We start from the raw sequence: 26,883 nt of genomic DNA on the forward strand, positions 1-26,883 counted from the left end.
CTATTAACCTACAAAAGGCCACCTGTCAACTAGACAGCTACGATTACCACTCATAAAACATCTAAGGTAAACCAAAACGAACAAGTGGAAATGATGTATAAAAATATAAGTTTATTATAAAGTATAAAAGGTGGAAAAGCTACAGAATGATGCAAAGATACGGAGAAGCGCAGGGTCACTAACGCCACAAAACACCAATGTATCGGTGAGTTATAACACACAAATAGGTACAATCCATTAATGATAATAAAAGCTCAGAGATAACCAGGATGGCCAAGCAGTAGGGTCACCGCAGTAAGACTATGCACAAGTCGTGCAAATGACCATACCCGGTAAGCAATGAGCTTTCTCACACCAAACACAGTGCTTAAGTATTTAAGCAGACCGTAGTAATGACGAGTACTCAGTATAGAAGTAAATATCTCAGTCAAAAAAGAAGGTAGTAACAGTATGCACCATGGATATATGAGGGACTCACTATGGATATATGCGGGAGTCCCAATCAGCGGTGTGAAGCGATACTAATTCAGAACATACCTGAGGACATGGTGGTAAGTGGACAGTCGGACCCTGAGCGCACAACCTCGACGCGCGTTTCACCTTACGGCTTCGTCAGGAGGTTATCTCTGAGCTTTTATTATCATTAATGGATTGTACCTATTTGTGTGTTATAACTCACCGATACATTGGTGTTTTGTGGCGTTAGTGACCCTGCGCTTCTCCGTATCTTTGCATCATTCTGTAGCTTTTCCACCTTTTATACTTTATAATAAACTTATATTTTTATACATCATTTCCACTTGTTCGTTTTGGTTTACCTGTAATGATATCCTCTCTGTGTATAGATAAGACAGGATCCTCCATTCACAATAGGGTTGATCTATTCTTTCCTTATACAATAACCTCTGCACAGGTCACAGAGCACGTCTAGAAAACTCTCCCATAGGAGTCAATGAGGTCCCTTCCTGACCATCGTGTCTATGGCCAATGGGGCTGCCGTAAAGCAATTTTCTTAATGCTTTGTAAATGCTGTTAAGAACAGCTCAGGCAAGATGGCCGCCCCCATAATCATGTTCAGGAAATAGAATAAGAAAATCTGCAATCAGAAAATAAAAACAGATTAGAAAAAAAGGATATGTGATGCTAACTGGTTTTAACTGGCAGATAACATTTTTGGGTGACACATTCTGGCCGCCTCTCGGCATGTTTGCCGTGCTGCTGCTGGAACTCCAGCCCACCCCCATTATAGTCAATGGGGCCGAAGCGGAACCTCCTGCGGCACGTGTGCACTAGCGGCAGCACAGATCTGGTAGGCTGTTCGCCCACAGGAACAGCCTGCCGGAGAAGGCTGCCGCTAGTGTGAAACTAGCCTTAATGTGAGGCATAGATGGACCCCTGCTATTCCTTCTTGGCCCATCTATGCCCTACATGCAGTGGCAATTATGTCTTTTGAAGATCACACGAGTCTAGGACTTTTTCTTGGAAACATTTTAGCTGCTGAATCTAGTGCCTATTCTGGTATGGTACTGCCATCAAAGGGGGCAAAGCAACTCGAACAATATACTTTTTTTTTATATAAAGCTTCATCATTAATAAGGGTCTTCTAAATAAGAGATTCAGATGAAAATAATCTTTAATACATGTCTCTCAAACTATTGCCACCCCTGCACTCATTTTAGTTCTCTTCTGAATATATGGAGCTATTGTCTTCTTTGTTTAAGGGTCAAGCCACACATATGCTGCATGCATCTGAACCCGGCCCACCTGTGACAACCAATGGTCCACAATTTTAAATATAATATTATTATTTATTTTTAAGCACCATTCATTTCAGGGCACTGTACATCTAAAAATGGGGTATACATATGTGATATAAAACAAGTACAATAAACAGAAACTAAGTGACAGACTGGTATAGAGAAGGAGATGACCCTGCCCAAGAGGGCTTACAATCTACAAGGGAAAGGGAGAAGAAGGCATTAAGTGAGGGTACAAGCTGCTCATACGACGGTATAGTGGCTGCAGGGTTAGTGTAGAATGGTGGATGAAATTTCTAGATGACTGTGCGAGAAGCAGACAAGAGGAAAGCAAGGAAGGATTGGTCTTGAGAGGATCAGAGATTACATGTGGGGATGTACTGGTAGAGTAAGTCAGTAATGTAAAAGAGTTGAGGATAGACTGGAGGGGAGCAGGAGTGCTAGATGAGAGGCCACAAAAGAGTATGTTGCAGTAGTCTTGGTAGGAGATGATAACGGCATGCAATAGCTTTTAAAAATTGTGTATCTATTGACCACCACAGATAGGCGAGGTTTCAGCTGCACAAAACAGCTGCTTTTAAACCAAGCCTAAACGTAATCTTGTCTTGTTCGACCCCATCACTTCCCCTTTACAGAATATTACAATGCGTAGAAGAAAGGTCAGCTCAGTCCACGTGAAGATGCAAATCCTTTATCATTACAAAGGTTTTTCATGTTAAGTTGAGCACCGTTTATTTGATCTCCAGGAAGTTGAGATAGAGAGACATATACGAATCCCCAAATTAGAAATTTGGTCATCTCCAGTAATTTTCCTTTCCTGAAACGTGTAGAGCTACTGTTTTGTTAGTAAAGAACAAGATGTCAACAGTCCAGCCCAGCTCTCCAGTGTGAGAGCCTTGTCCACCAACATTCTCCAGTACTGGAACTTTTCAGTTTTTTAAAATTGTTTTAATCATCTCCCAGAAAAAGAAGAGAATTGTTTCTCACACGTGCCAACTCTCTGATGTTCAATAAGGTTAGCCTTCTGTGTATAACACTTCCCACATTTAGAACATGAATATGGTTTCTCTCCCGTATGAATTCTTTGATGGGTAACAAGATTAGACTTCTGCGTAAAAGATTTCCCACAATGACTGCAAGAAAACGGCTTCTCCCCAGAGTGTATTCTCTGATGTTCAACAAGATTAGACTTTTTCATAAAACCCTTCCCACACTCAGTACATGAAAATGGCTTCTCCCCTGTGTGCACCAGCTGATGTTTAACAAGGTTGGACTTCCTGGTAAAGCACTTTCCACACTCAGGACATGAAAACCAATTGTCTGCTGCATGAATGCTCTGATGCTGGATAAAATCTGATTTCTGTGTGAAACTTTTTCTACACACAGAGCATGAGAACAACCTCTTGTTGGCATGATGAGTTTTCTGATGTCTGAAAAGTTTGGATTTCCTTGTGAAACATTTATCGCACTCTAAGCATGAAAACGGCTTCTCTCCTGTGTGAATTCGGTAATGCTCAACAAGATTCGATTTGCGCCGAAAGCATTTCCCACACTCAGAACATGAGAACGGCTTTTCTCCTGTGTGGACTCTCTGATGTTGAATAAAATCACATTTCTGGGTAAAACATCTCCCGCATTCAGAACATGAAAATGGCCTCTCACCCGTGTGGATTCTCTGATGCCGAATAAGACTGGTTTTTGATTTAATATATCTCCCGCACACATTACAGGGATACAATTTGCCTCCTTTGTGATTTGCTCCCTTTTCCTCAATATATGTAGGGTCAAAGGAATGTTTTTTGTCATTTGCAGATGACAAACCTCGACTGTGAAAGACTGGAAGAAAATCTGAAGGGACTTGGTTTTGTCCTGAAGAATCATGTGTAAAATTAACTTCTCTTTCATGATCTGTTGGTAAAATAAAATGTACATTTGGGATATTCCTTCTGTTCATTTATCCTGCTAAAATGAAAACCCCAAAAAAAAAAACTATGAAGCCAAATGATAGGAGAACACAAATAAAATTTTAGTTTGAAACAATAACTCTGCCTCGGTAAGCTACGCTCCCTAAGCTTTCTCTGAATAGCTGAGGTGATCTAGAAGGATAAGGACGTTTCAAGCCACCATATGAGACTGCTACATAATGGACATGCATGGTTGATTATTCCTGGAAGAAGAATTCTTCTTCCAAAATATGTCATCTATGGAAACGTTAAACTTAATTTAAGGTAAAGGTTTAATGTCAGCACACAGAGCTGGGTTTTCATGTGTTATATATGTAGCCATGTACAATGTATTGAAAACCATCCTGAATAGATAGACATATATACACTTTAAAAGGGTTCTCCAGGAATGAGTTAAAATGGCCACCAGCAACGTATCCTAGAATGTGAGCAGGACTAGTTGTCTCCACTTGTACAGCTAACTAGGCGGGGCCTCACTACACTCTGGCACTGACATATACTCTGTATTGGTGAGTTTTACTGTCATGCTGCTCAGCCATGATGGCATATCGTAGGCAGGATTACATCATTACCATATATTGTAGAGCAGTGTAATGTGTACTTAGGCTACCGTCCACTCACCCTCCCAGCAGTTCTGCAAGTGGTGGCAACCAATCCTGCTCACATTTTAAGACAGGTTGCTGGCTACCATTTTAAATCAATTGTGGAGAACCCCTTTAACTTTAGGTTGCAAACACTTTACTGCACCACTGTTAATAACAAGAGAGTGAGGCCTACTTCATGTAAAGCTTTTACAGCTTTCAGAATCACAATGTACTGAAAACTTATATGGTAAGTTTCCTCTCTCTTCAGCCATGGACCCAATACTATGCCAGCCAAACAGAGCCCCGACCCTTTGATACTGGGCAGAGGCAGCAGATGTAATGATTGAAGGCCACAAGATCCTTGCTCCATCAATGGCCAGGTTTCTACTAAGACTAAGGTGGGGATACAACATGGAAAGTATGTGACTTTCTTAATTGCTCACCTGGGCACATATCTAAAGGAATTTCCTCCTCCTTAAACTGTCTATCGCCCCTCAAATACATCTCCTCTTCTTCTTCCTCTATAACAACAACTTTAATATTAAGCAGATCTTCATCCTAAACAAAGAAGGAAACGTTTAAAATAAATCTGGTTCAATGAACCCAGTTTGCTACATGAGAACACCTCAGCTCCATCTACCTGAGGTTTTTGAGGGGCATGGTGATCTACTTCTTCACAGTTCCAGGGATACAAAGTATTGGGACATTTTTCTGCTGGGTCTCTTTTACTGGATCCATCTGTAGGAAGCACATAGTGACTAACCACATTGTGTATATGTGATTTTCAGATGATGGGGGTATCAAGGTGACCAATGAAATTCGTAATAAAGAGATGTCTGCCCCTCCTTACCTTGCTGATCAGCTCTCATGTCATTCTCTTCTTCATCATCTATAATTTCAACTTTAATGTCAAAAAGATTGGCAACCTAAAGAAATTAAGCAGATCTTAGGCTAAGGGTACTTTCACAATTGCGGCAGAGTGATCTGGCAAGCAGTTTCGTCTTCGGAACTGCCTGCCGGACCCGGCAATCTACATGCAAACAGAAAGCATTTATAGACGGATCACTCTCTCCGTATGTCATCCGGAGAAACGGATCTGTTATATATTTTGTTCACATTTTTACCGGTCTGCGTATTTTGAATGCCGGATCCGGCACTAATACATTCCTATGGGGAAAAAAAAACGGATCTGCATTCAGGCAAGTGTTTTTTTTGGTCAGAGATAAAACCGTAGCATGCTGCAGTATTATCTCCATCCTGATCAGTCAAAAAGACTGAACTGAAGACATCCTGATGCATCCTGAATTCAGAATGCATGGGGATAAAAATGATCAGTTCTTTTCCGGTACAGAGCCCCTCAGACGGAACTCTACGCCAGAAAAGAAAGACGCTAGTGTGAAAGTACCCTAAACTTGTTCAGTTGAATGGTTTTATGTTTGTTGAGATTTTAGGGTCACCTACCTGATGATCCATTGGGACATTGTGATGTTCCCTTGGACAATTCAAAGAAGGCAGAGGGCTGGGACATCTCATTTGTGGATTTCTCTTACTGGATCCATCTGTCGGAAATACACACAAGGACTAAATACATTCTGAGTATATGAGCAGCAGATGAATAATGGGTATGTAAGTGACCATCCAAACTGCTCTCCATTACAGTCAATAAACATCTCCTCTTACCTGATGATGTGAGGGACTGGTAGTTTTCCATTATGAAATCTTTGTACAGATCCACGTGTCCTTCTAAATACTCCCACTCCTCCATGGAGAAATGGACAGTGACATCCTGAAACCTTATAGGAACCTGACACAGACAATGATACAGTCATCACCCAGATACATCATCCCTTGTGTTACTGTATAATGTCCTAGCATTCCCAGCAGCGCTCACCTCTCCAGTTAGCAGCTCAATGATCTTGTTGGCGAGGTCTAGGATCTTCTGCTCATTGGTTCTCTCGGGTGTCAGTGAGTGAGGTGGTGAATCCATGGTGGAGCTCCAGGTCTTGCTCCATCCTCCTGACACACAGTGATGGCTGCTGGGGACCACACATTTATCAGACACTTTCTTCACTACTGTATAATCCTGTGTATGGAGAAAGATCCTTATAAAATAACATTCCAAAAATCCCTCACCTCTACAGCTATGTCCCCGTGATAGTTAAAGATTCATGTCATTTAATATGATTCCCAGAATTCCTCACCTCTCCGGTCAGCAGGTAGAGAATCTCCAGGGTGAAGTTTAATATTTTCTCAGTCATGTGCCTCTTATCCATTCTTAGTCATGTGATCGATCGGTGATAGATCAGTATTTAACGTCATGTGAGCTGATTGGCCAATCTAAGAATAAACAAGATTCGCTCTAAGAAGATGTATGGCAGCCGCGTGGTTTTCTTAATGGATTCTGGCTTCAATTCATTTGAGGGGAAGGCAGCGCTGAAGATTATGATGCTGTGACTTAAAGCTGCAGCGAGAAGGAATAGGTCCATTCTCAGCAGGGCAAAAGCTTTAAATTGGATGTGAAGTGATTTATATTGATGACCTGTATTATAATAACAGACAGGACACCAGAGTCTGCTCCTCCTGTAATATAATAACAGACAGGACACCAGAGTCTGCTCCTCCTGTATTATAATAACAGACAGGACACCAGAGTCTGCTCCTCCTGTAGTATAATAACAGACAGGACACCAGAGTCTGCTCCTCCTGTAGTATAATAACAGACAGGACACCACAGTCTGCTCCTCCTGTATTATAATAACAGACAGGACACCAGAGTCTGCTCCTCCTGTAGTATAATAACAGACAGGACACCACAGTCTGCTCCTCCTGTAGTATAACAACAGACAGGACACCAGAGTCTGCTCCTCCTGTAGTATAATAACAGACAGGACACCAGAGTCTGCTCCTCCTGTATTATACTAACAGACAGGACACCACAGTCTGCTCCTCCTGTAGTATAATAACAGACAGGACACCAGAGTCTGCTCCTCCTGTATTATAATAACAGACAGGACACCAGAGTCTGCTCCTCCTGTATTATAATAACAGACAGGACACCAGAGTCTGCTCCTCCTGTATTATAATAACAGACAGGACACCAGAGTCTGCTCCTCCTGTATTATAATAACAGACAGGACACCAGAGTCTGCTCCTCCTGTAGTATAATAACAGACAGGACACCAGAGTCTGCTCCTCCTGTAGTATAATAACAGACAGGACACCAGAGTCTGCTCCTCCTGTAGTATAATAACAGACAGGACACCAGAGTCTGCTCCCCCTGTAGTATAATACAGACAGGACACCAGAGTCTGCTCCTCCTGTATTATAATAACAGACAGGACACCACAGTCTGCTCCTCCTGTAGTATAATAACAGACAGGACACCAGAGTCTGCTCCTCCTGTAGTATAATAACAGACAGGACACCAGAGTCTGCTCCTCCTGTAGTATAATAACAGACAGGACACCAGAGTCTGCTCCTCCTGTAGTATAATAACAGACAGGACACCAGAGTCTGCTCCTCCTGTAGTATAATAACAGACAGGACACCAGAGTCTGCTCCTCCTGTATTATAATAACAGACAGGACACCAGAGTCTGCTCCTCCTGTATTATAATAACAGACAGGACACCAGAGTCTGCTCCTCCTGTATTATAATAACAGACAGGACACCACAGTCTGCTCCTCCTGTAGTATAATAACAGACAGGACACCAGAGTCTGCTCCTCCTGTAGTATAATAACAGACAGGACACCAGAGTCTGCTCCTCCTGTAGTATAATAACAGACAGGACACCAGAGTCTGCTCCTCCTGTATATAATACAGACAGGACACCAGAGTCTGCTCCTCCTGTATTATAATAACAGACAGGACACCAGAGTCTGCTCCTCCTGTAGTATAATAACAGACAGGACACCAGAGTCTGCTCCTCCTGTATATAATAACAGACAGGACACCAGAGTCTGCTCCTCCTGTATTATAATAACAGACAGGACACCACAGTCTGCTCCTCCTGTAGTATAATAACAGACAGGACACCAGAGTCTGCTCCTCCTGTATTATAATAACAGACAGGACACCAGAGTCTGCTCCTCCTGTATTATAATAACAGACAGGACACCACAGTCTGCTCCTCCTGTATTATAATAACAGACAGGACACCACAGTCTGCTCCTCCTGTAGTATAATAACAGACAGGACACCACAGTCTGCTCCTCCTGTAGTATAATAACAGACAGGACACCACAGTCTGCTCCTCCTGTAGTATAATAACAGACAGGACACCAGAGTCTGCTCCTCCTGTATTATAATAACAGACAGGACACCAGAGTCTGCTCCTCCTGTAGTATAATAACAGACAGGACACCACAGTCTGCTCCTCCTGTATTATAATAACAGACAGGACACCACAGTCTGCTCCTCCTGTAGTATAATAACAGACAGGACACCAGAGTCTGCTCCTCCTGTATTATAATAACAGACAGGACACCAGAGTCTGCTCCTCCTGTATTATAATAACAGACAGGACACCAGAGTCTGCTCCTCCTGTATTATAATAACAGACAGGACACCAAGTCTGCTCCTCCTGTATTATAATAACAGACAGGACACCAGAGTCTGCTCCTCCTGTATATAATAACAGACAGGACACCAGAGTCTGCTCCTCCTGTATTATAATAACAGACAGGACACCACAGTCTGCTCCTCCTGTATTATAATAACAGACAGGACACCACGAGTCTGCTCCTCCTGTATTATAATAACAGACAGGACACCAGAGTCTGCTCCTCCTGTATGATAATAACAGACAGGACACCAGAGTCTGCTCCTCCTGTATTATATAACAGACAGGACACCAGAGTCTGCTCCTCCTGTAGTATAATAACAGACAGGACACCAGAGTCTGCTCCTCCTGTATTATAATAACAGACAGGACACCACAGAGTCTGCTCCTCCTGTAGTATAATAACAGACAGGACACCAGAGTCTGCTCCTCCTGTATTATAATAACAGACAGGACACCAGAGTCTGCTCCTCCTGTATTATAATAACAGACAGGACACCAGAGTCTGCTCCTCCTGTATTATAATAACAGACAGGACACCAGAGTCTGCTCCTCCTGTATTATAATAACAGACAGGACACCAGAGTCTGCTCCTCCTGTATTATAATAACAGACAGGACACCAGAGTCTGCTCCTCCTGTAGTATAATAACAGACAGGACACCAGAGTCTGCTCCTCCTGTATTATAATAACAGACAGGACACCAGAGTCTGCTCCTCCTGTATTATAATAACGACAGGACACCAGAGTCTGCTCCTCCTGTATTATAATAACAGACAGGACACCAGTCTGGTAACAGACAGCACCTATCTGCTCCTCCTGTATTATAATAACAGACAGGACACCAGAGTCTGCTCCTCCTGTAGTATAATAACAGACAGGACACCAGAGTCTGCTCCTCCTGTAGTATAATAACAGAACAGGACACCAGCAGTCTGCTCCTCCTGTATTATAATAACCAGACAGGACACCAGAGTCTGCTCCTCCTGTATTATAATAACAGACAGGACACCAGAGTCTGCTCCTCCTGTAGTATAATAACAGACAGGACACCAGAGTCTGCTCCTCCTGTATTATAATAACGACAGGACACCAGAGTCTGCTCCTCCTGTATTATAATAACAGACAGGACACCAGAGTCTGCTCCTCCTGTAGTATAATAACAGACAGGACACCAGAGTCTGCTCCTCCTGTAGTAATAACAGACAGGACACCAGAGTCTGCTCCTCCTGTATTATAATACAGACAGGACACCAGAGTCTGCTCCTCCTGTATTATAATAACAGACAGGACACCACAGTCTGCTCCTCCTGTATTATAATAACAGACAGGACACCACAGTCTGCTCCTCCTGTATTATAATAACAGACAGGACACCAGAGTCTGCTCCTCCTGTATTATAATAACAGACAGGACACCACAGTCTGCTCCTCCTGTATTATAATAACAGACAGGACACCAGAGTCTGCTCCTCCTGTATTATAATAACAGACAGGACACCAGAGTCTGCTCCTCCTGTAGTATAATAACAGACAGGACACCACAGTCTGCTCCTCCTGTAGTATAATAACAGACAGGACACCAGAGTCTGCTCCTCCTGTAGTATAATAACAGACAGGACACCAGAGTCTGCTCCTCCTGTATTATAATAACAGACAGGACACCAGAGTCTGCTCCTCCTGTAGTATAATAACAGACAGGACACCAGAGTCTGCTCCTCCTGTATTATAATAACAGACAGGACACCAGAGTCTGCTCCTCCTGTATTATAATAACAGACAGGACACCAGAGTCTGCTCCTCCTGTATTATAATAACAGACAGGACACCAGAGTCTGCTCCTCCTGTATTATAATAACAGACAGGACACCAGAGTCTGCTCCTCCTGTAGTATAATAACGACAGGACACCAGAGTCTGCTCCTCCTGTAGTATAATAACAGACAGGACACCAGAGTCTGCTCCTCCTGTATTAATAACAGACAGGACACCAGAGTCTGCTCCTCCTGTATTATAATAACAGACAGGACACCAGAGTCTGCTCCTCCTGTATTATAATAACAGACAGGACACCAGAGTCTGCTCCTCCTGTAGTATAATAACAGACAGGACACCAGAGTCTGCTCCTCCTGTATTATAATAACAGACAGGACACCAGAGTCTGCTCCTCCTGTATTATAATAACAGACAGGACACCAGAGTCTGCTCCTCCTGTATTATAATAACAGACAGGACACCAGAGTCTGCTCCTCCTGTATTATAATAACAGACAGGACACCAGAGTCTGCTCCTCCTGTATTATAATAACAGACAGGACACCAGAGTCTGCTCCTCCTGTAGTATAATAACAGACAGGACACCAGAGTCTGCTCCTCCTGTGTATAATAACAGACAGGACACCAGCAGTCTGCTCCTCCTGATTATAATAACAGACAGGACACCAGAGTCTGCTCCTCCTGTATTATAATAACAGACAGGACACCAGAGTCTGCTCCTCCTGTATTATAATAACAGACAGGACACCATAGTCTGCTCCTCCTGTAGTATAATAACAGACAGGACACCAGAGTCTGCTCCTCCTGTATTATAATAACAGACAGGACACCAGAGTCTGCTCTCCTGTATTATAATAACAGACAGGACACCAGAGTCTGCTCCTCCTGTATTATAATAACAGACAGGACACCAGCAGTCTGCTCCTCCTGTATTATAATAACAGACAGGACACCAGAGTCTGCTCCTCCTGTATTATAATAACAGACAGGACACCAGAGTCTGCTTCCTCCTGTATTATAATAACAGACAGGACACCAGAGTCTGCTCCTCCTGTAGTTATAATAACAGACAGGACACCAGAGTCTGCTCCTCCTGCTAGTTAATAACAGACAGGACACCAGGTCTGCTCCTCCTGTATTATAATAACAGACAGGACACCAGAGTCTGCTCCTCCTGTATTATAATAACAGACAGGACACCAGAGTCTGCTCCTCCTGTATTAATAACAGACAGGACACCAGAGTCTGCTCCTCCTGTATATAATAACAGACAGGACACCAGAGTCTGCTCCTCCTGTATTATATAAACAGACAGGACACCAGAGTCTGCTCCTCCTGTATTAATAATAACAGACAGGACACCACAGGTCTGCTCCTCCTGTATTATAATAACAGACAGGACACCAGAGTCTGCTCCTCCTGTAGTATAATAACAGACAGGACACCAGAGTCCTGCTCCTCCTGTATATAATAACAGACAGGACACCAGCAGTCTGCTCCTCCTGTATATAATAACAGACAGGACACCAGAGTCTGCTCCTCCTGTATTATAATAACAGACAGGACACCAGAGTCTGCTCCTCCTGTATTATAATAACAGACAGGACACCAGAGTCTGCTCCTCCTGTATTATAATAACAGACAGGACACCAGAGTCTGCTCCTCCTGTATTATAATAACAGACAGGACACCAGAGTCTGCTCCTCCTGTAGTATAATAACAGACAGGACACCAGAGTCTGCTCCTCCTGTAGTATAATAACAGACAGGACACCAGAGTCTGCTCCTCCTGTATTATAATAACAGACAGGACACCAGAGTCTGCTCCTCCTGTATTATAATAACAGACAGGACACCAGAGTCTGCTCCTCCTGTAGTATAATAACAGACAGGACACCAGAGTCTGCTCCTCCTGTATTATAATAACAGACAGGACACCAGAGTCTGCTCCTCCTGTAGTATAATAACAGACGGACACCAGAGTCTGCTCCTCCTGTATTATAATAACAGACAGGACACCAGAGTCTGCTCCTCCTGTAGTATAATAACAGGACACCACAGTCTGCTCCTCCTGTATATATAACAGACAGGACACCAGAGTCTGCTCCTCCTGTAGTATAATAACAGACAGGACACCAGAGTCTGCTCCTCCTGTATTATAATAACAGACAGGACACCAGAGTCTGCTCCTCCTGTATTATAATAACAGACAGGACACCAGAGTCTGCTCCTCCTGTAGTATAATAACAGACAGGACACCAGAGTCTGCTCCTCCTGTATTATAATAACAGACAGGACACCAGAGTCTGCTCCTCCTGTATTATAATAACAGACAGGACACCAGAGTCTGCTCCTCCTGTATATAATAACAGACAGGACACCAGAGTCCTGCTCCTCCTGTAGTATAATAACAGACAGGACACCAGAGGTCTGCTCCTCCTGTATTATAATACAGACAGGACACCAGAGTCTGCTCCTCCTGTATTATAATAACAGACAGGACACCAGAGTCTGCTCCTCCTGTAGTATAATAACAGACAGGACACCACAGTCTGCTCCTCCTGTATTATAATAACAGACAGGACACCAGAGTCTGCTCCTCCTGTAGTATAATAACAGACAGGACACCAGAGTCTGCTCCTCCTGTATTATAATAACAGACAGGACACCAGAGTCTGCTCCTCCTGTAGTATAATAACAGACAGGACACCAGAGTCTGCTCCTCCTGTAGTATAATAACAGACAGGACACCAGAGTCTGCTCCTCCTGTATTATAATAACAGACAGGACACCACAGTCTGCTCCTCCTGTAGTATAATAACAGACAGGACACCACAGTCTGCTCCTCCTGTAGTATAATAACAGACAGGACACCAGAGTCTGCTCCTCCTGTATTATAATAACAGACAGGACACCAGAGTCTGCTCCTCCTGTAGTATAATAACAGACAGGACACCAGAGTCTGCTCCTCCTGTATTATAATAACAGACAGGACACCAGAGTCTGCTCCTCCTGTATTATAATAACAGACAGGACACCAGAGTCTGCTCCTCCTGTATTATAATAACAGACAGGACACCAGAGTCTGCTCCTCCTGTAGTATAATAACAGACAGGACACCAGAGTCTGCTCCTCCTGTAGTATAATACAGACAGGACACCAAGTCTGCTCCTCCTGTATAATAACAGACAGGACACCAGAGTCTGCTCCTCCTGTAGTATAATAACAGACAGGACACCACAGTCTGCTCCTCCTGTATTATAATAACAGACAGGACACCAGAGTCTGCTCCTCCTGTATTATAATAACAGACAGGACACCAGAGTCTGCTCCTCCTGTATTATAATAACAGACAGGACACCAGAGTCTGCTCCTCCTGTAGTATAATAACAGACAGGACACCAGAGTCTGCTCCTCCTGTATTATAATAACAGACAGGACACCAGAGTCTGCTCCTCCTGTATTATAATAACAGACAGGACACCAGAGTCTGCTCCTCCTGTAGTATAATAACAGACAGGACACCAGAGTCTGCTCCTCCTGTATTATAATAACAGACAGGACACCAGAGTCTGCTCCTCCTGTAGTATAATAACAGACAGGACACCACAGTCTGCTCCTCCTGTATTATAATAACAGACAGGACACCAGAGTCTGCTCCTCCTGTATTATAATAACAGACAGGACACCAGAGTCTGCTCCTCCTGTAGTATAATAACAGACAGGACACCAGAGTCTGCTCCTCCTGTATTATAATAACAGACAGGGCACCAGAGTCTGCTCCTCCTGTATTATAATAACAGACAGGACACCACAGTCTGCTCCTCCTGTAGTATAATAACAGACAGGACACCAGAGTCTGCTCCTCCTGTATTATAATAACAGACAGGACACCAGAGTCTGCTCCTCCTGTATTATAATAACAGACAGGACACCAGAGTCTGCTCCTCCTGTATTATAATAACAGACAGGACACCAGAGTCTGCTCCTCCTGTATTATAATAACAGACAGGACACCAGAGTCTGCTCCTCCTGTAGTATAATAACAGACAGGACACCAGAGTCTGCTCCTCCTGTAGTATAATAACAGACAGGACACCAGAGTCTGCTCCTCCTGTATTATAATAACAGACAGGACACCAGAGTCTGCTCCTCCTGTATTATAATAACAGACAGGACACCAGAGTCTGCTCCTCCTGTAGTATAATAACAGACAGGACACCAGAGTCTGCTCCTCCTGTATTATAATAACAGACAGGACACCAGAGTCTGCTCCTCCTGTATTATAATAACAGACAGGACACCAGAGTCTGCTCCTCCTGTATTATAATAACAGACAGGACACCAGAGTCTGCTCCTCCTGTATTATAATAACAGACAGGACACCAGAGTCTGCTCCTCCTGTAGTATAATAACAGACAGGACACCACGAGTCTGCTCCTCCTGTAGTATAATAACAGACAGGACACCAGAGTCTGCTCCTCCTGTAGTATAATAACAGACAGGAACACCAGAGTCTGCTCCTCCTGTATTATAATAACAGACAGGACACCAGAGCTGCTCCTCCTGTATTATAATAACAGACAGGACACCAGAGTCTGCTCCTCCTGTATTATAATAACAGACAGGACACCAGAGTCTGCTCCTCCTGTATTATAATAACAGACAGGACACCAGAGTCTGCTCCTCCTGTATTATAATAACAGACAGGACACCAGCAGTCTGCTCCTCCTGTATATAATAACAGACAGGACACCAGAGTCTGCTCCTCCTGTATTATAATAACAGACAGGACACCAGAGTCTCCCTCCTGTATTATAATAACAGACAGGACACAGAGTCTGCTCCTCCTGTATTATAATAACAGACAGGACACCAGAAGTCTGCTCCTCCTGTATTATAATAACAGACAGGACACCAGAGTCTGCTCCTCCTGTATTATAATAACAGACAGGACACCAGAGTCTGCTCCTCCTGTAGTATAATAACAGACAGGACACCAGAGTCTGCTCCTCCTGTATTATAATAACAGACAGGACACCAGAGTCTGCTCCTCCTGTATTATAATAACAGACAGGACACCACAGTCTGCTCCTCCTGTATTATAATAACAGACAGGACACCAGAGTCTGCTCCTCCTGTAGTATAATAACAGACGGACACCAGAGTCTGCTCCTCCTGTATATAATAACAGACAGGACACCAGAGTCTGCTCCTCCTGTAGTATAATAACAGACAGGACACCAGAGTCTGCTCCTCCTGTAGTATAATAACAGACAGGACACCAGAGTCTGCTCCTCCTGTAGTATAATAACAGACAGGACACCAGAGTCTGCTCCTCCTGTAGTATAATAACAGACAGGACACCAGAGTCTGCTCCTCCTGTAGTATAATAACAGACAGGACACCAGAGTCTGCTCCTCCTGTAGTATAATAACAGACAGGACACCACAGTCTGCTCCTCCTGTATTATAATAACAGACAGGACACCAGCAGTCTGCTCCTCCTGTAGTATAATAACAGACAGGACACCAGAGTCTGCTCCTCCTGTAGTATAATAACAGACAGGACACCAGAGTCTGCTCCTCCTGTATTATAATAACAGACAGGACACCAGAGTCTGCTCCTCCTGTAGTATAATAACAGACAGGACACCAGAGTCTGCTCCTCCTGTAGTATAATAACAGACAGGACACCAGAGTCTGCTCCTCCTGTAGTATAATAAACAGACGGACACCAGAGTCTGCTCCTCCTGTAGTATAATAACAGACAGGACACCAGAGTCTGCTCCTCCTGTAGTATAATAACAGACAGGACACCACAGTCTGCTCCTCCTGTATTATAATAACAGACAGGACACCAGAGTCTGCTCCTCCTGTAGTATAATAACAGACAGGACACCAGAGTCTGCTCCTCCTGTATTATAATAACAGACAGGACACCAGAGTCTGCTCCTCCTGTAGTATAATAACAGACAGGACACCAGAGTCTGCTCCTCCTGTAGTATAATAACAGACAGGACACCAGAGTCTGCTCCTCCTGTAGTATAATAACAGACAGGACACCAGAGTCTGCTCCTCCTGTATTATAATAACAGACAGGACACCAGAGTCTGCTCCTCCTGTATTATAATAACAGACAGGACACCAGAGTCTGCTCCTCCTGTAGTATAACAGACAGGACACCAGGGCTCCTCCTGTATTATAATAACAGACAGGACACCAGAGTCTGCTCCTCCTGTATTATAATAACAGACAGGACACCAGAGTCTGCTCCTCCTGTATTATAATAACAGACAGGACACCAGAGTCTGCTCCTCCTGTATTATAATAACAGACAGGACACCAGAGTCTGCTCCTCCTGTATTATAATAACAGACAGGACACCAGAGTCTGCTCCTCCTGTAGTATAATAACAGACAGGACACCAGAGTCTGCTCCTCCTGTATTATAATAACAGACAGGACACCAGAGTCTGCTCCTCCTGTATTATAATAACAGACAGGACACCAGAGTCTGCTCCTCCTGTATTATAATAACAGACAGGACACCAGAGTCTGCTCCTCCTGTAGTATAATAACAGACAGGACACCAGAGTCTGCTCCTCCTGTATTATAATAACAGACAGGACACCAGAGTCTGCTCCTCCTGTAGTATAATAACAGACAGGACACCAGAGTCTGCTCCTCCTGTATTATAATAACAGACAGGACACCAGAGTCTGCTCCTCCTGTAGTATAATAACAGACAGGACACCAGAGTCTGCTCCTCCTGTATTATAATAACAGACAGGACACCAGAGTCTGCTCCTCCTGTAGTATAATAACAGACAGGACACCAGAGTCTGCTCCTCCTGTAGTATAATAACAGACAGGACACCAGAGTCTGCTCCTCCTGTATAATAACAGACAGGACACCAGAGTCTGCTCCTCCTGTATTATAATAACAGACAGGACACCAGAGTCTGCTCCTCCTGTATTATAATAACAGACAGGACACCAGAGTCTGCTCCTCCTGTAGTATAATAACAGACAGGACACCAGAGTCTGCTCCTCCTGTATATAATAACAGACAGGACACCAGAGTCTGCTCCTCCTGTAGTATAATAACAGACAGGACACCACAGTCTGCTCCTCCTGTATTATAATAACAGACAGGACACCACAGTCTGCTCCTCCTGTAGTATAATAACAGACAGGACACCAGAGTCTGCTCCTCCTGTATTATAATAACAGACAGGACACCAGAGTCTGCTCCTCCTGTATTATAATAACAGACAGGACACCAGAGTCTGCTCCTCCTGTAGTATAATAACAGACAGGACACCAGAGTCTGCTCCTCCTGTAGTATAACAGACAGGACACCAGAGTCTGCTCTCCTGTAGTATAATAACAGACAGGACACCACAGTCTGCTCCTCCTGTATTATAATAACAGACAGGACACCAGAGTCTGCTCCTCCTGTAGTATAATAACAGACAGGACACCACAGTCTGCTCCTCCTGTAGTATAATAACAGACAGGACACCACAGTCTGCTCCTCCTGTAGTATAATAACAGACAGGACACCAGAGTCTGCTCCTCCTGTATTATAATAACAGACAGGACACCAGAGTCTGCTCCTCCTGTATTATAATAACAGACAGGACACCACAGTCTGCTCCTCCTGTAGTATAATAACAGACAGGACACCACAGTCTGCTCCTCCTTCACATACATTACATTAGCTGCCCCATCTCCTCTCTTGACCCCTCACCTGGAAGATGACAGGTGAACCTGCGCTCTCTACATTTCACTCATGAGATACCAGTGGGTAAAGGACCTTTGATGATGTCATCACCATGTGATCAGTCATATGTGTGGGAGGAGCCAGGCTCCAGTCTGTGAATCAGGAGGTTTTTTTCAGATATAACAGTGTGGTGGTGTCATGATAGGAAACACATCAGTGCTGCATGATCCACACCAAAAGTGCTGCCTACTCTACACCAAAGACATCAGTGCTGCCTGCTCTACACCAAAAAACAAACACATAAGTGCTCACTGCTCTACACCAAACACGAGTGCTGCCTGCTCCACACTAAAGACATCAGTGCCTTCTGCTCCACACCAAACACATTAATGCTGCCTGCTTCACACCAAACATATTAGTGCTGCCTGCTCCACACCAAATACATCAGTGCTACCTGCTCCACAGCAAACATGTTAGTGCTGCTTGCTCCACACCAAAGACATCAGTGCTGCCTGCTCCACACTAAAGACATCAGTGCCTTCTGCTCCACACCAAACACATCAATGCTGCCTGCTTCACACCAAACATATTAGTGCTGCCTGCTCCACACCAAATACATCAGTGCTACCTGCTCCACAGCAAACATGTTAGTGCTGCTTGCTCCACACCAAAGACATCAGTGCTGCCTGCTCCACACCAAAGAAACCGGTGCAGCCTGCTTCACACCAAAGACATCAGTGCTGCCTGTGCAACATGCGCCGCCCCCCAGGGCCCTCTATCACGTCCCAGGTGTAGTAGGAAAGCTAAGTGGTATGGTGTCACGGTGCTCCTACCTGGATACAGCTGGACCCCAGGCTTTGGCTCCGAATCAATAAATAGGGGTAATAATTGAGGGATTTCAAAGAATAACTTGAATCCAGACTTTGACATTAAGTTCAATGGCAGCTTTACTTGAATACATGTTTCTTCAAACAGTTTTCACGCTTTGCGTTGGTTCCAGCAGGCTTTAGCATAAACTGGCAGGCAAACTCAACTCTGCTTTATCTGTTACTCTCTGACCTGCTGTACTGACAGACTGGATGTATGACTCAGCTTTTTCTGTATACTGCACTTCTTCTCTGTAGTCTGACTCTTGGTTATGCCAGTGAACCTTCCTCCTGGCTCCTGAGGCTTCAAGCTTTGGCCTCCATGGCCAGCAGAGCTTAGGGTGCTCTAGCTAGCGTGGGCACATCCAGCAGAGATGTGCCCCAGCACACCCTTCCCCTGTCTAGGGAAGACCTAAACTGCAACTAACTGGTCCCCACCCTTCCTGCAGGAAATTGGACTAGCGCACTTCTCTCCAAAGGGGGGTTAGAAGGGAGTGGTAAGTTTCATTCTATCTAACTATAGCTCTGCCGTGTTTGTTGCCACCTGCTGGTGAACCAGGCACATTACATGAACATAAAAGTTCCATAAAGATATTAACATTGCACCATATAATGGACCTGGATAGAAATACACAGATAACATTGTGTTAGCCTATTAAAAATAGTAGCAGGGTGAAGAAGTGGTAACACCACTCTGGGGTGTTACACCTGCTCCACACCCAGTGCAGTTTCTAGGTAAAATTTCTCTCAGGGCGAGTGTAAAAAAAAACTCTTCCCCCCAATCAAAACTGCTCGATGAAATCATATCAGAAGAGTACTTGCAACCATCTCACCATATATATATATATATATATATATATATATATATATATATATTATTTTTTTTAATGCTTAACACAAGATTTATTAAGAGCAAAAGAAAATCATAAGTTACTGCTTAAACTGCTAAAAGTCGCAGGCAGAGTGGTACAGGAGAACTGCAGTATAAAGGAAGGCAATACCCTTAGAAGAGTGGTCATGAAATACAATCATCAATAATGTGCAAAACCAAAAAACTGTCATGTTAGCATTTAATAACTAACTAAAACCCAATCACCCCAGGTCTCAACTAGAACACGCAAGTAAATGTACAAAAACCAAGTAACATATAAAACCAGATTCAAAGCATAGATGGCAAGGCGGATTACTGTATACTGTACATAAAATGTATGGAGGTTGCACCATGCCAGACAATATAACCTCTGTGCCATGCTGTACAATAAACAGTATAATCCCTACACAGTGTAGAGGTATACTGTATACTGTGTGGCACAGTGTAGGCTATATGTGTATAACATAAACATACTCCACATGAAAACTTACAATTACTTGACTTGGCCCTTGGGGATCTCGGACACCACTTCAACACTTTGGCCGGGGGCTCGGTGGAGCTGATGTTGTGCTTTATCCTAATGAGAAAGATTTCATAATAAGGATTTGGAGAAGGGGCAGAGGAATAGCAGAGCAGGGAGAGGCTGGTGCTGCTACTAGGGGGTCATACCATGGGGGAGTAATAAAGCCCACCATAATGCCCCCCCCAGTAGAAATAATTCTCCTTATGATGTGCAAAACATACCCCCTTGTAATGCCCCCAGTTGAGCTAATGTTCCCATAATGTGCCAATATAAAATACCCCTTCTCAGTGCCCCCGTAGATGACCCCATAGTGCTCCTCTCCCCCCTTCCCCATAGTACCCACCATAATGTGTCCCAGTATAAAATGCCCCTGTACAGAGCCCCCATATAAAATACCCCTTCTTTTTAGCCTCAGTAGATGCCCCTATAGTGCCACCCAATAATGTGCCAGTAATAAGTGCCCCAATAGATGCCCACCAATCATGTGCCAGTACGATGTACCCCCATAGATGCCCCCTAATCATGTGCCAGTAATAAGAGTCCCCACCATCATGTGCCAGTAGCCAGTGCCCCCCTATCATGTGCCAGTAGCCCCCTTATGTGCCAGTTTCCCCCTATCATGTGCCAGTAGCCCCTATCATGTGCCAGTAGCCCCCCTTATGCGCCAGTAGTCCCCCTTATGTGCCAGTAGCCCCCCTATCATGTGCCAGTAATCCCCCTTATGTGCCAGTAGTCCCCCTTATGTGCTGCCTGCTCTACACCAAACACATCAGTGCTGCCTGCTCCACATCAAACACATCAGTGCTGCCTGCTCTACACCAAATACATCAGTGCTGCCTGCTCTACACCAAAGACATCAGTGCTGCCTGCTCTACACCAAAAAAATCTGTGCTGCATGCTCCACACCAAAGACAAACACATTATCGGTGTCTGTTGTACACCAAAGACATCAGTGCTACCTGCTCCACACCAAGCACCTCATTGCTGCCTGCTCTACACCAAACACATCAGTGCTGCCTGCTCTACACCAAACACATCAGTGCTGCCTGCTCTACACCAAACACATCAGTGCTGCCTGCTCTACACCAGAAACAAACACATGTCACGGGTAATGGGAAGAGGATCACACCAGATAACACAGAAGGAATAGACAGGAGTCTAGGCCTCAAAGCTAAGGGAGAGGGATGGTGACCTCGTAGGAATCCCTAGACCTCTCCCTAACTCGTGCCAGTATGAGTAGACCCAGAAGGTGGAAATACTCATACACCATAACCTTAGCCCTGGAGACCCTGGAAGGTCCTAGGAGTGGTGGCAGGGAATTAGACTACTGGCTCCTCCCCAGATGAAGGAGGCCTAGACAAAACAAAATGCAAAACAAAATGCACTTAGCTTAAAGAAGAATGGAGGAGCAGGAGATCCAAAGGAACAACACATCAGCTCAACCCACTCCAGCAGGAAATTTCAATTGCATGGTAAGCAGTGTGAGTCAGAACTAAATAGAGCCTCAGTAATGACCACAAGCTGCACCTGAAAAGAGGTGTGGTCATTACCAAACAATAACACTGCAAGATGAAAACAGAGAGACTGTCAGATACCCTCACATGCCACCAGTCTCTCAGATCTTCTCACCTCTGTCATGGGAGGGACCGTGACAGTATCCACCCTCTACGGGTGACCTCCGGACACCCAGGGCCGACTTTATGAGGATGCGCCCCGTGAAAGGCCTTCACAAGAATGTTTCTTGTGGACAGCCACACAGAATTACCCTCTCTCAGGTCCGGACCACTCATACGTCTCTTGTCAGCCATACGTTTATACTTTTTGCCAATTTTGTTCAAATTGTTTTGAATTTTCTGCCAAATAGATGACAACGAAGAGGAAAATCTTTTACTCTTCTGGTATACAAGAAGTCTCAATACAAGAAAATGTGGCAAACTGCCTATGGAACCCTATGTTTCAAAAAGAGTTGACTTCAGTGGACTCCTGTCTACGGTTATTTATGGCAAACTTGGCCAACGACAAAAATGAAGACCACTCCTCCTGATTCTCCGAGACAAAACATCTCAAATAAGTGTACAGATTCTGGTTAGTGCGTTCAGTCTGTCCATTCGACTGAGGATGAAAAGCCAAAGAGAAGGACAATTGGACCCCCAGGCGAGTACACAACCCCTTCCAGAATCTGGAAACAAACTGAGTCCCCCTATCAGAAACCAGACATCAGAGGGGATACCGTGTAGTTTCACGATGTTATCAACAAACACTTGTGCGAGAGTTTCAGCATTAGGTAGACCTGATAATGCTATCTAATGTGAGACATCTTGCTGAAGCGATCAACAACCACCAGAATCACAGTTTTCCCTGAGAAATTAGGCAAATCTATGATAAAGTCCATGGTCAAATGAGTCCACGGTCAGGATGGGATAGACAAGGGAAGTAGAGATCCTGAAAGCAGAGTATGTGTCACCTTGGCACGTGCACAAGTCTCACAAGCTGACACATAAACCTCAATACATTTACGCAACCCTAGCCACCAGAATCTCTGGGAAATGAGATCAGCCGTGGATTTGTTCCCAGGGTGTCCTGTATGAACAGTACTGTGATGTTCTTCAAACACCTTGTGTTCTTCAAACAACTTCCCTGGAGGACAAGAATCAGGTGCATCTACCTGGGCCTCCAACACCTCTGCCTCAAGTTCAGGATAAAGGGCAGATACAACCACCCCATCAGCTAATATCGGGCCAGGATCCTCTGAATCAGCCCCCCCCCCCTCCTCCCCAGGGAAAGCTACGCGACAGAGCATCCGCTTTGATGTTCTTAACCCCAGGTCACACTGATATTAAATCTAGTAAAAAACAATGACTATCTGGCTGCCTTGGGTTCAGACGTTTAGCCGACTCCAGATAAGCCAGATTTTTGTGATCAGTAATTACCGTAATGGGATGAATCACTCCTTCCAACCGATGATGCCATTCCTCAAAAGCCAACTTAATGGCCAACAACTCTCTATTACCTACATTATAATTTCTTTCAGCAGTAGAGAGTTTTTTAAAGAAAAAAAACACATGGGCGCCATTTGCTAGGAGAAGGACCCTGCGACAAGACTGCTCCAACCCCTACCTCGGATGCGTCGACTTTTACAATGAATGACTGTGACACATCAGGTTGCACCAGTATAGGAGCAGAAGCAAAACATTCCTTTACCGCTGAAAAGGCATGTAATGCCTCATCAGACCAGACTGAGAAATCTTCACCTTTCTTAGATATATCTCTTAATGGTTTAACGGTCGAGTAATTTAAGATACATTTACGGTAGTAGTTGGTGAACCCCAAAAATCGTATGAGCGCTTTCAGATTTTCGGGTCAATCCCAGTCCAACACAGCACCGACTTTTTCCGGATCCATGAGAAAATCCGAAGAGGAGAGTAAGTAACCCACAAATTGCACTTCCAGAACCGCAAATACACACTTCTGCATCTTAGCATAGAATTTACTCTCCCTTATGGGACCTGTAAGACCTGTCTCACGTGATCTTGATGCGTCTCCATGTCAGGGGAATAAATTAAAATATCATCCAGATACACCACCACAAACTTGCCCACCGGATGATGAAAGATGTCATTGATGAAATGTTGAAAAACAGCAGGAGCATTGGTCAACCCAAAATGCATGACCAAATTCTTAAAATGACCTTCAGGGGTATTTAAGGCCATCTTCCATTCATCCCCCTCCTTGATCCATACCAGATTATATGCCCCCCTCAAATCCAATTTAGAGAACACCTTGGCACTGACAATCTGGTTGACCAAATCTGGGATTAAAGGAAGGGGATAGGGATCATGGACAGTAATGCGAATAAGCTGACGGAGGTCCAAACATGGCCTAAGCGTTCCGTCCTTTTTTTTTTTTAACAAAGAAGAACCCTGCAGCCACTGGTGATTTGGATGGTCTAATATGACTTTTAGCCAAACTCTCGGTGATATATTATCGCATGGCTACTCTTTTGGGTTCAGAAAGATTATACAACCGAGACTTGGGCAACCTAGCTCCGGGAATAAGGTTGACGGGGCAATCATACTCCCGATGTGGAGGTAACTCCTGGTCTCCACTTTCAGAGAATATATCAGAAAAAATTTAAATAAAAGAAGGTTCTATTTTAGTGGTTACAACAGAAAGCAATGTGCTAAGACTGTCTATGCAAAAATCACTCCAATCAAGAATCTGTCTCGCTTGCCAATCGATGGTAGGGTTATGTTTAGTTAGCCACGGTAAACCTAACACCAGAGGAGCAGGCAGACCCTCCAGCACAAAACACGAAATGGATTCTTGATGAGAATCTCCCACCTTTAGGCGAATGTCCTGCACCATTTGTGACAAACACTTTGTGGGGCGGAATCAATCGCAAACACCGAAATATTTTTGTCTAATGCGTTTGTTGTCAAACCATGCGTACGGATGAACTGGCCATCCACTAGGTTAACCCCTACCCCACTGTCAATAAATACTTCAATTCCCACAGTTTTGGAGTCTAGCGCCACATTGGCAGGCAGGAGAAATCGGGGTACTATGGGTAAATGACAAAAGTACATTCTCAGATTCCCCACCCACACTACCAAGAGTGAGAAGAGGACTAAACACATTAGTTTTCTTTCCCTTTTTTTCACCTTGACGTTTAACATAAGGACATACGTTAACAAAATGTCCCCCTTTACCACAGAAAAAGCAGTCTTTTCTTAACCCTAACGTTTTTATCACCAGGTCCAGGAGTGACTTCCGCCAACTGCATTGGCTCATTATCACACATAAGCTCAAAGTGTCGGAAGAGGCCACTTCCCTATAAGATAGTGCGTCCCGAGCAAGAGGAACTTTAGATCTCTCCCTCAGGCGTCTATCAATATGTACAGCCAGAGACATGGCTGCCTCCAATGACTCTGGATATTCGTGAAATGCCAAGGCATCCTTCAGGTTCTCGGATAACTCTTGACAGAATTGACATACGGAGGACTGGGTCATTCCACTCAGTATCAGTTGCCCATATTCTAAATTCTGAGCAACAGGACTCCGCAGAACGCTCTCCCTGCTGTAAGCCACGCAACTCAGTCTCGGCCAGGGAAACCCGATCTGGGTCATCGTACATAAGCCCTAGTGCTCTAAAAAATTGATCTACCGACCGGAGGGATTGTGATCCGGTCGGCAAAGAAAAAGCCCAAGACTGAGCGTCACCTTTCAGTAACAAAATAATAATCCCCACTCTTTGACTCTTGCCCCTAGAAGAGTTAGGACGTAGTCTAAAATATAGTTTGCACGACTCCCTGAACCGAATAAAGTTGTCACCTCCCCCAGAAAACCTATCTGGGAGAGCCACATTAGGTTCAGGGCATGCCTGGTTCCCACTGCTGAAAGCCGCCGCCTGTGGTTTCTAAAAACTGCGAGATGGCCGTGCAGAAATCAGCCACCTCCAAAGACAGGCCCTGCATACGATCGACCAGTGCAGAAACAGTATCCATCTCTGCACTGACACAAACAAAATGATGGTTTTTTGGTGGTTGATAATGTCACGGGTAATGGGGAGGGATCACAACAGATAGCACACAGAAGGAATAGACCAGAGTCTAGGCCTCAAAGCTAAGGGAGAGGGATGGTTACCTCCTAGGAATCCCTAGACCTCTCCCTGACTCCTGCCAGTATGAGTAGACCCAGAAGGTGAAAATACTCACCTTCGCCCTGGAGACCCTGGAAGGTCCTAGGAGTGGAGGCAGGGAATGAGACTACTGGTTCCTCCCCAGATGAAGGAACCAGCGTCTCCCTGAGGCCTAGACAACTACACAAACAAGCGAACAACAAAATGCAAAACAAAATGCACTTAGCTTAAAGAAGAATGGAGGAGCAGGAGATCCAAAGGAACAACACACCAGCTCAACCAAATCCAGCAGGAAATATCAACTGCATGGTAAGCAGTGTGAGTCAGAACTAAATAGAGCCTCAGTAATGACCACAAGCTGCACCTGAGAAGAGGTCTGGTCATTACCAAACAACAACACTGTAAGATAAAAACAGAGAGACTAATGGAACAAATAGCTGGATGGGAAAATAGATCCACTCATGTGTTCCAAAAAGTGTGGGGCCCTTGGGTAACATATAGAGGCTTCTGTTTCGCTTAAGGTAGCTTATACATCTTCCTCCCTATTGTATGAGAGAATAAAGGACTATTTTTAAGGGAGTGACGAAACGTGTGCTGCATCCATCCACTTCCCCCCAT

The 26,883-nt window shown here is 44.4% G+C and overlaps 1 protein-coding gene across 5 annotated transcripts in view; it reads right to left on the reverse strand.

The window, feature by feature from the left end:
- LOC122940062 (gastrula zinc finger protein XlCGF57.1-like) overlaps window positions 1–18,463 on the reverse strand; it is a 38,581-nt gene extending 20,118 nt beyond the window's left edge. Inside the window, exons 1-9 of one of the 5 annotated variants that reach the window (XM_044296384.1) lie at window positions 18,395–18,463; window positions 6,507–6,642; window positions 6,197–6,388; window positions 5,986–6,109; window positions 5,767–5,864; window positions 5,156–5,231; window positions 4,946–5,043; window positions 4,749–4,863; window positions 1,395–3,665 (exon numbers count right to left, since the gene is read on the reverse strand). In XM_044296384.1, the coding sequence (XP_044152319.1) occupies window positions 2,710–3,665; window positions 4,749–4,863; window positions 4,946–5,043; window positions 5,156–5,231; window positions 5,767–5,864; window positions 5,986–6,109; window positions 6,197–6,388; window positions 6,507–6,578 (1,731 nt within the window). In that variant the 5' untranslated portion in view covers window positions 6,579–6,642; window positions 18,395–18,463 and the 3' untranslated portion in view covers window positions 1,395–2,709. Of the gene's footprint in view, window positions 1–1,394; window positions 3,720–4,748; window positions 4,864–4,945; window positions 5,044–5,155; window positions 5,232–5,766; window positions 5,865–5,985; window positions 6,110–6,196; window positions 6,389–6,506; window positions 6,854–18,394 lie in introns of those variants that run through there. The other 4 variants (XM_044296388.1, XM_044296387.1, XM_044296385.1 and 1 more) reach the window with 4 other exon arrangements.
- Window positions 18,464–26,883: the final 8,420 nt, after the last annotated feature.

The sequence above is a fragment of the Bufo gargarizans genome, chromosome 6 (genome assembly GCF_014858855.1).
Source record: "Bufo gargarizans isolate SCDJY-AF-19 chromosome 6, ASM1485885v1, whole genome shotgun sequence".
In the NCBI taxonomy this organism is placed as follows: domain Eukaryota; kingdom Metazoa; phylum Chordata; class Amphibia; order Anura; family Bufonidae; genus Bufo; species Bufo gargarizans.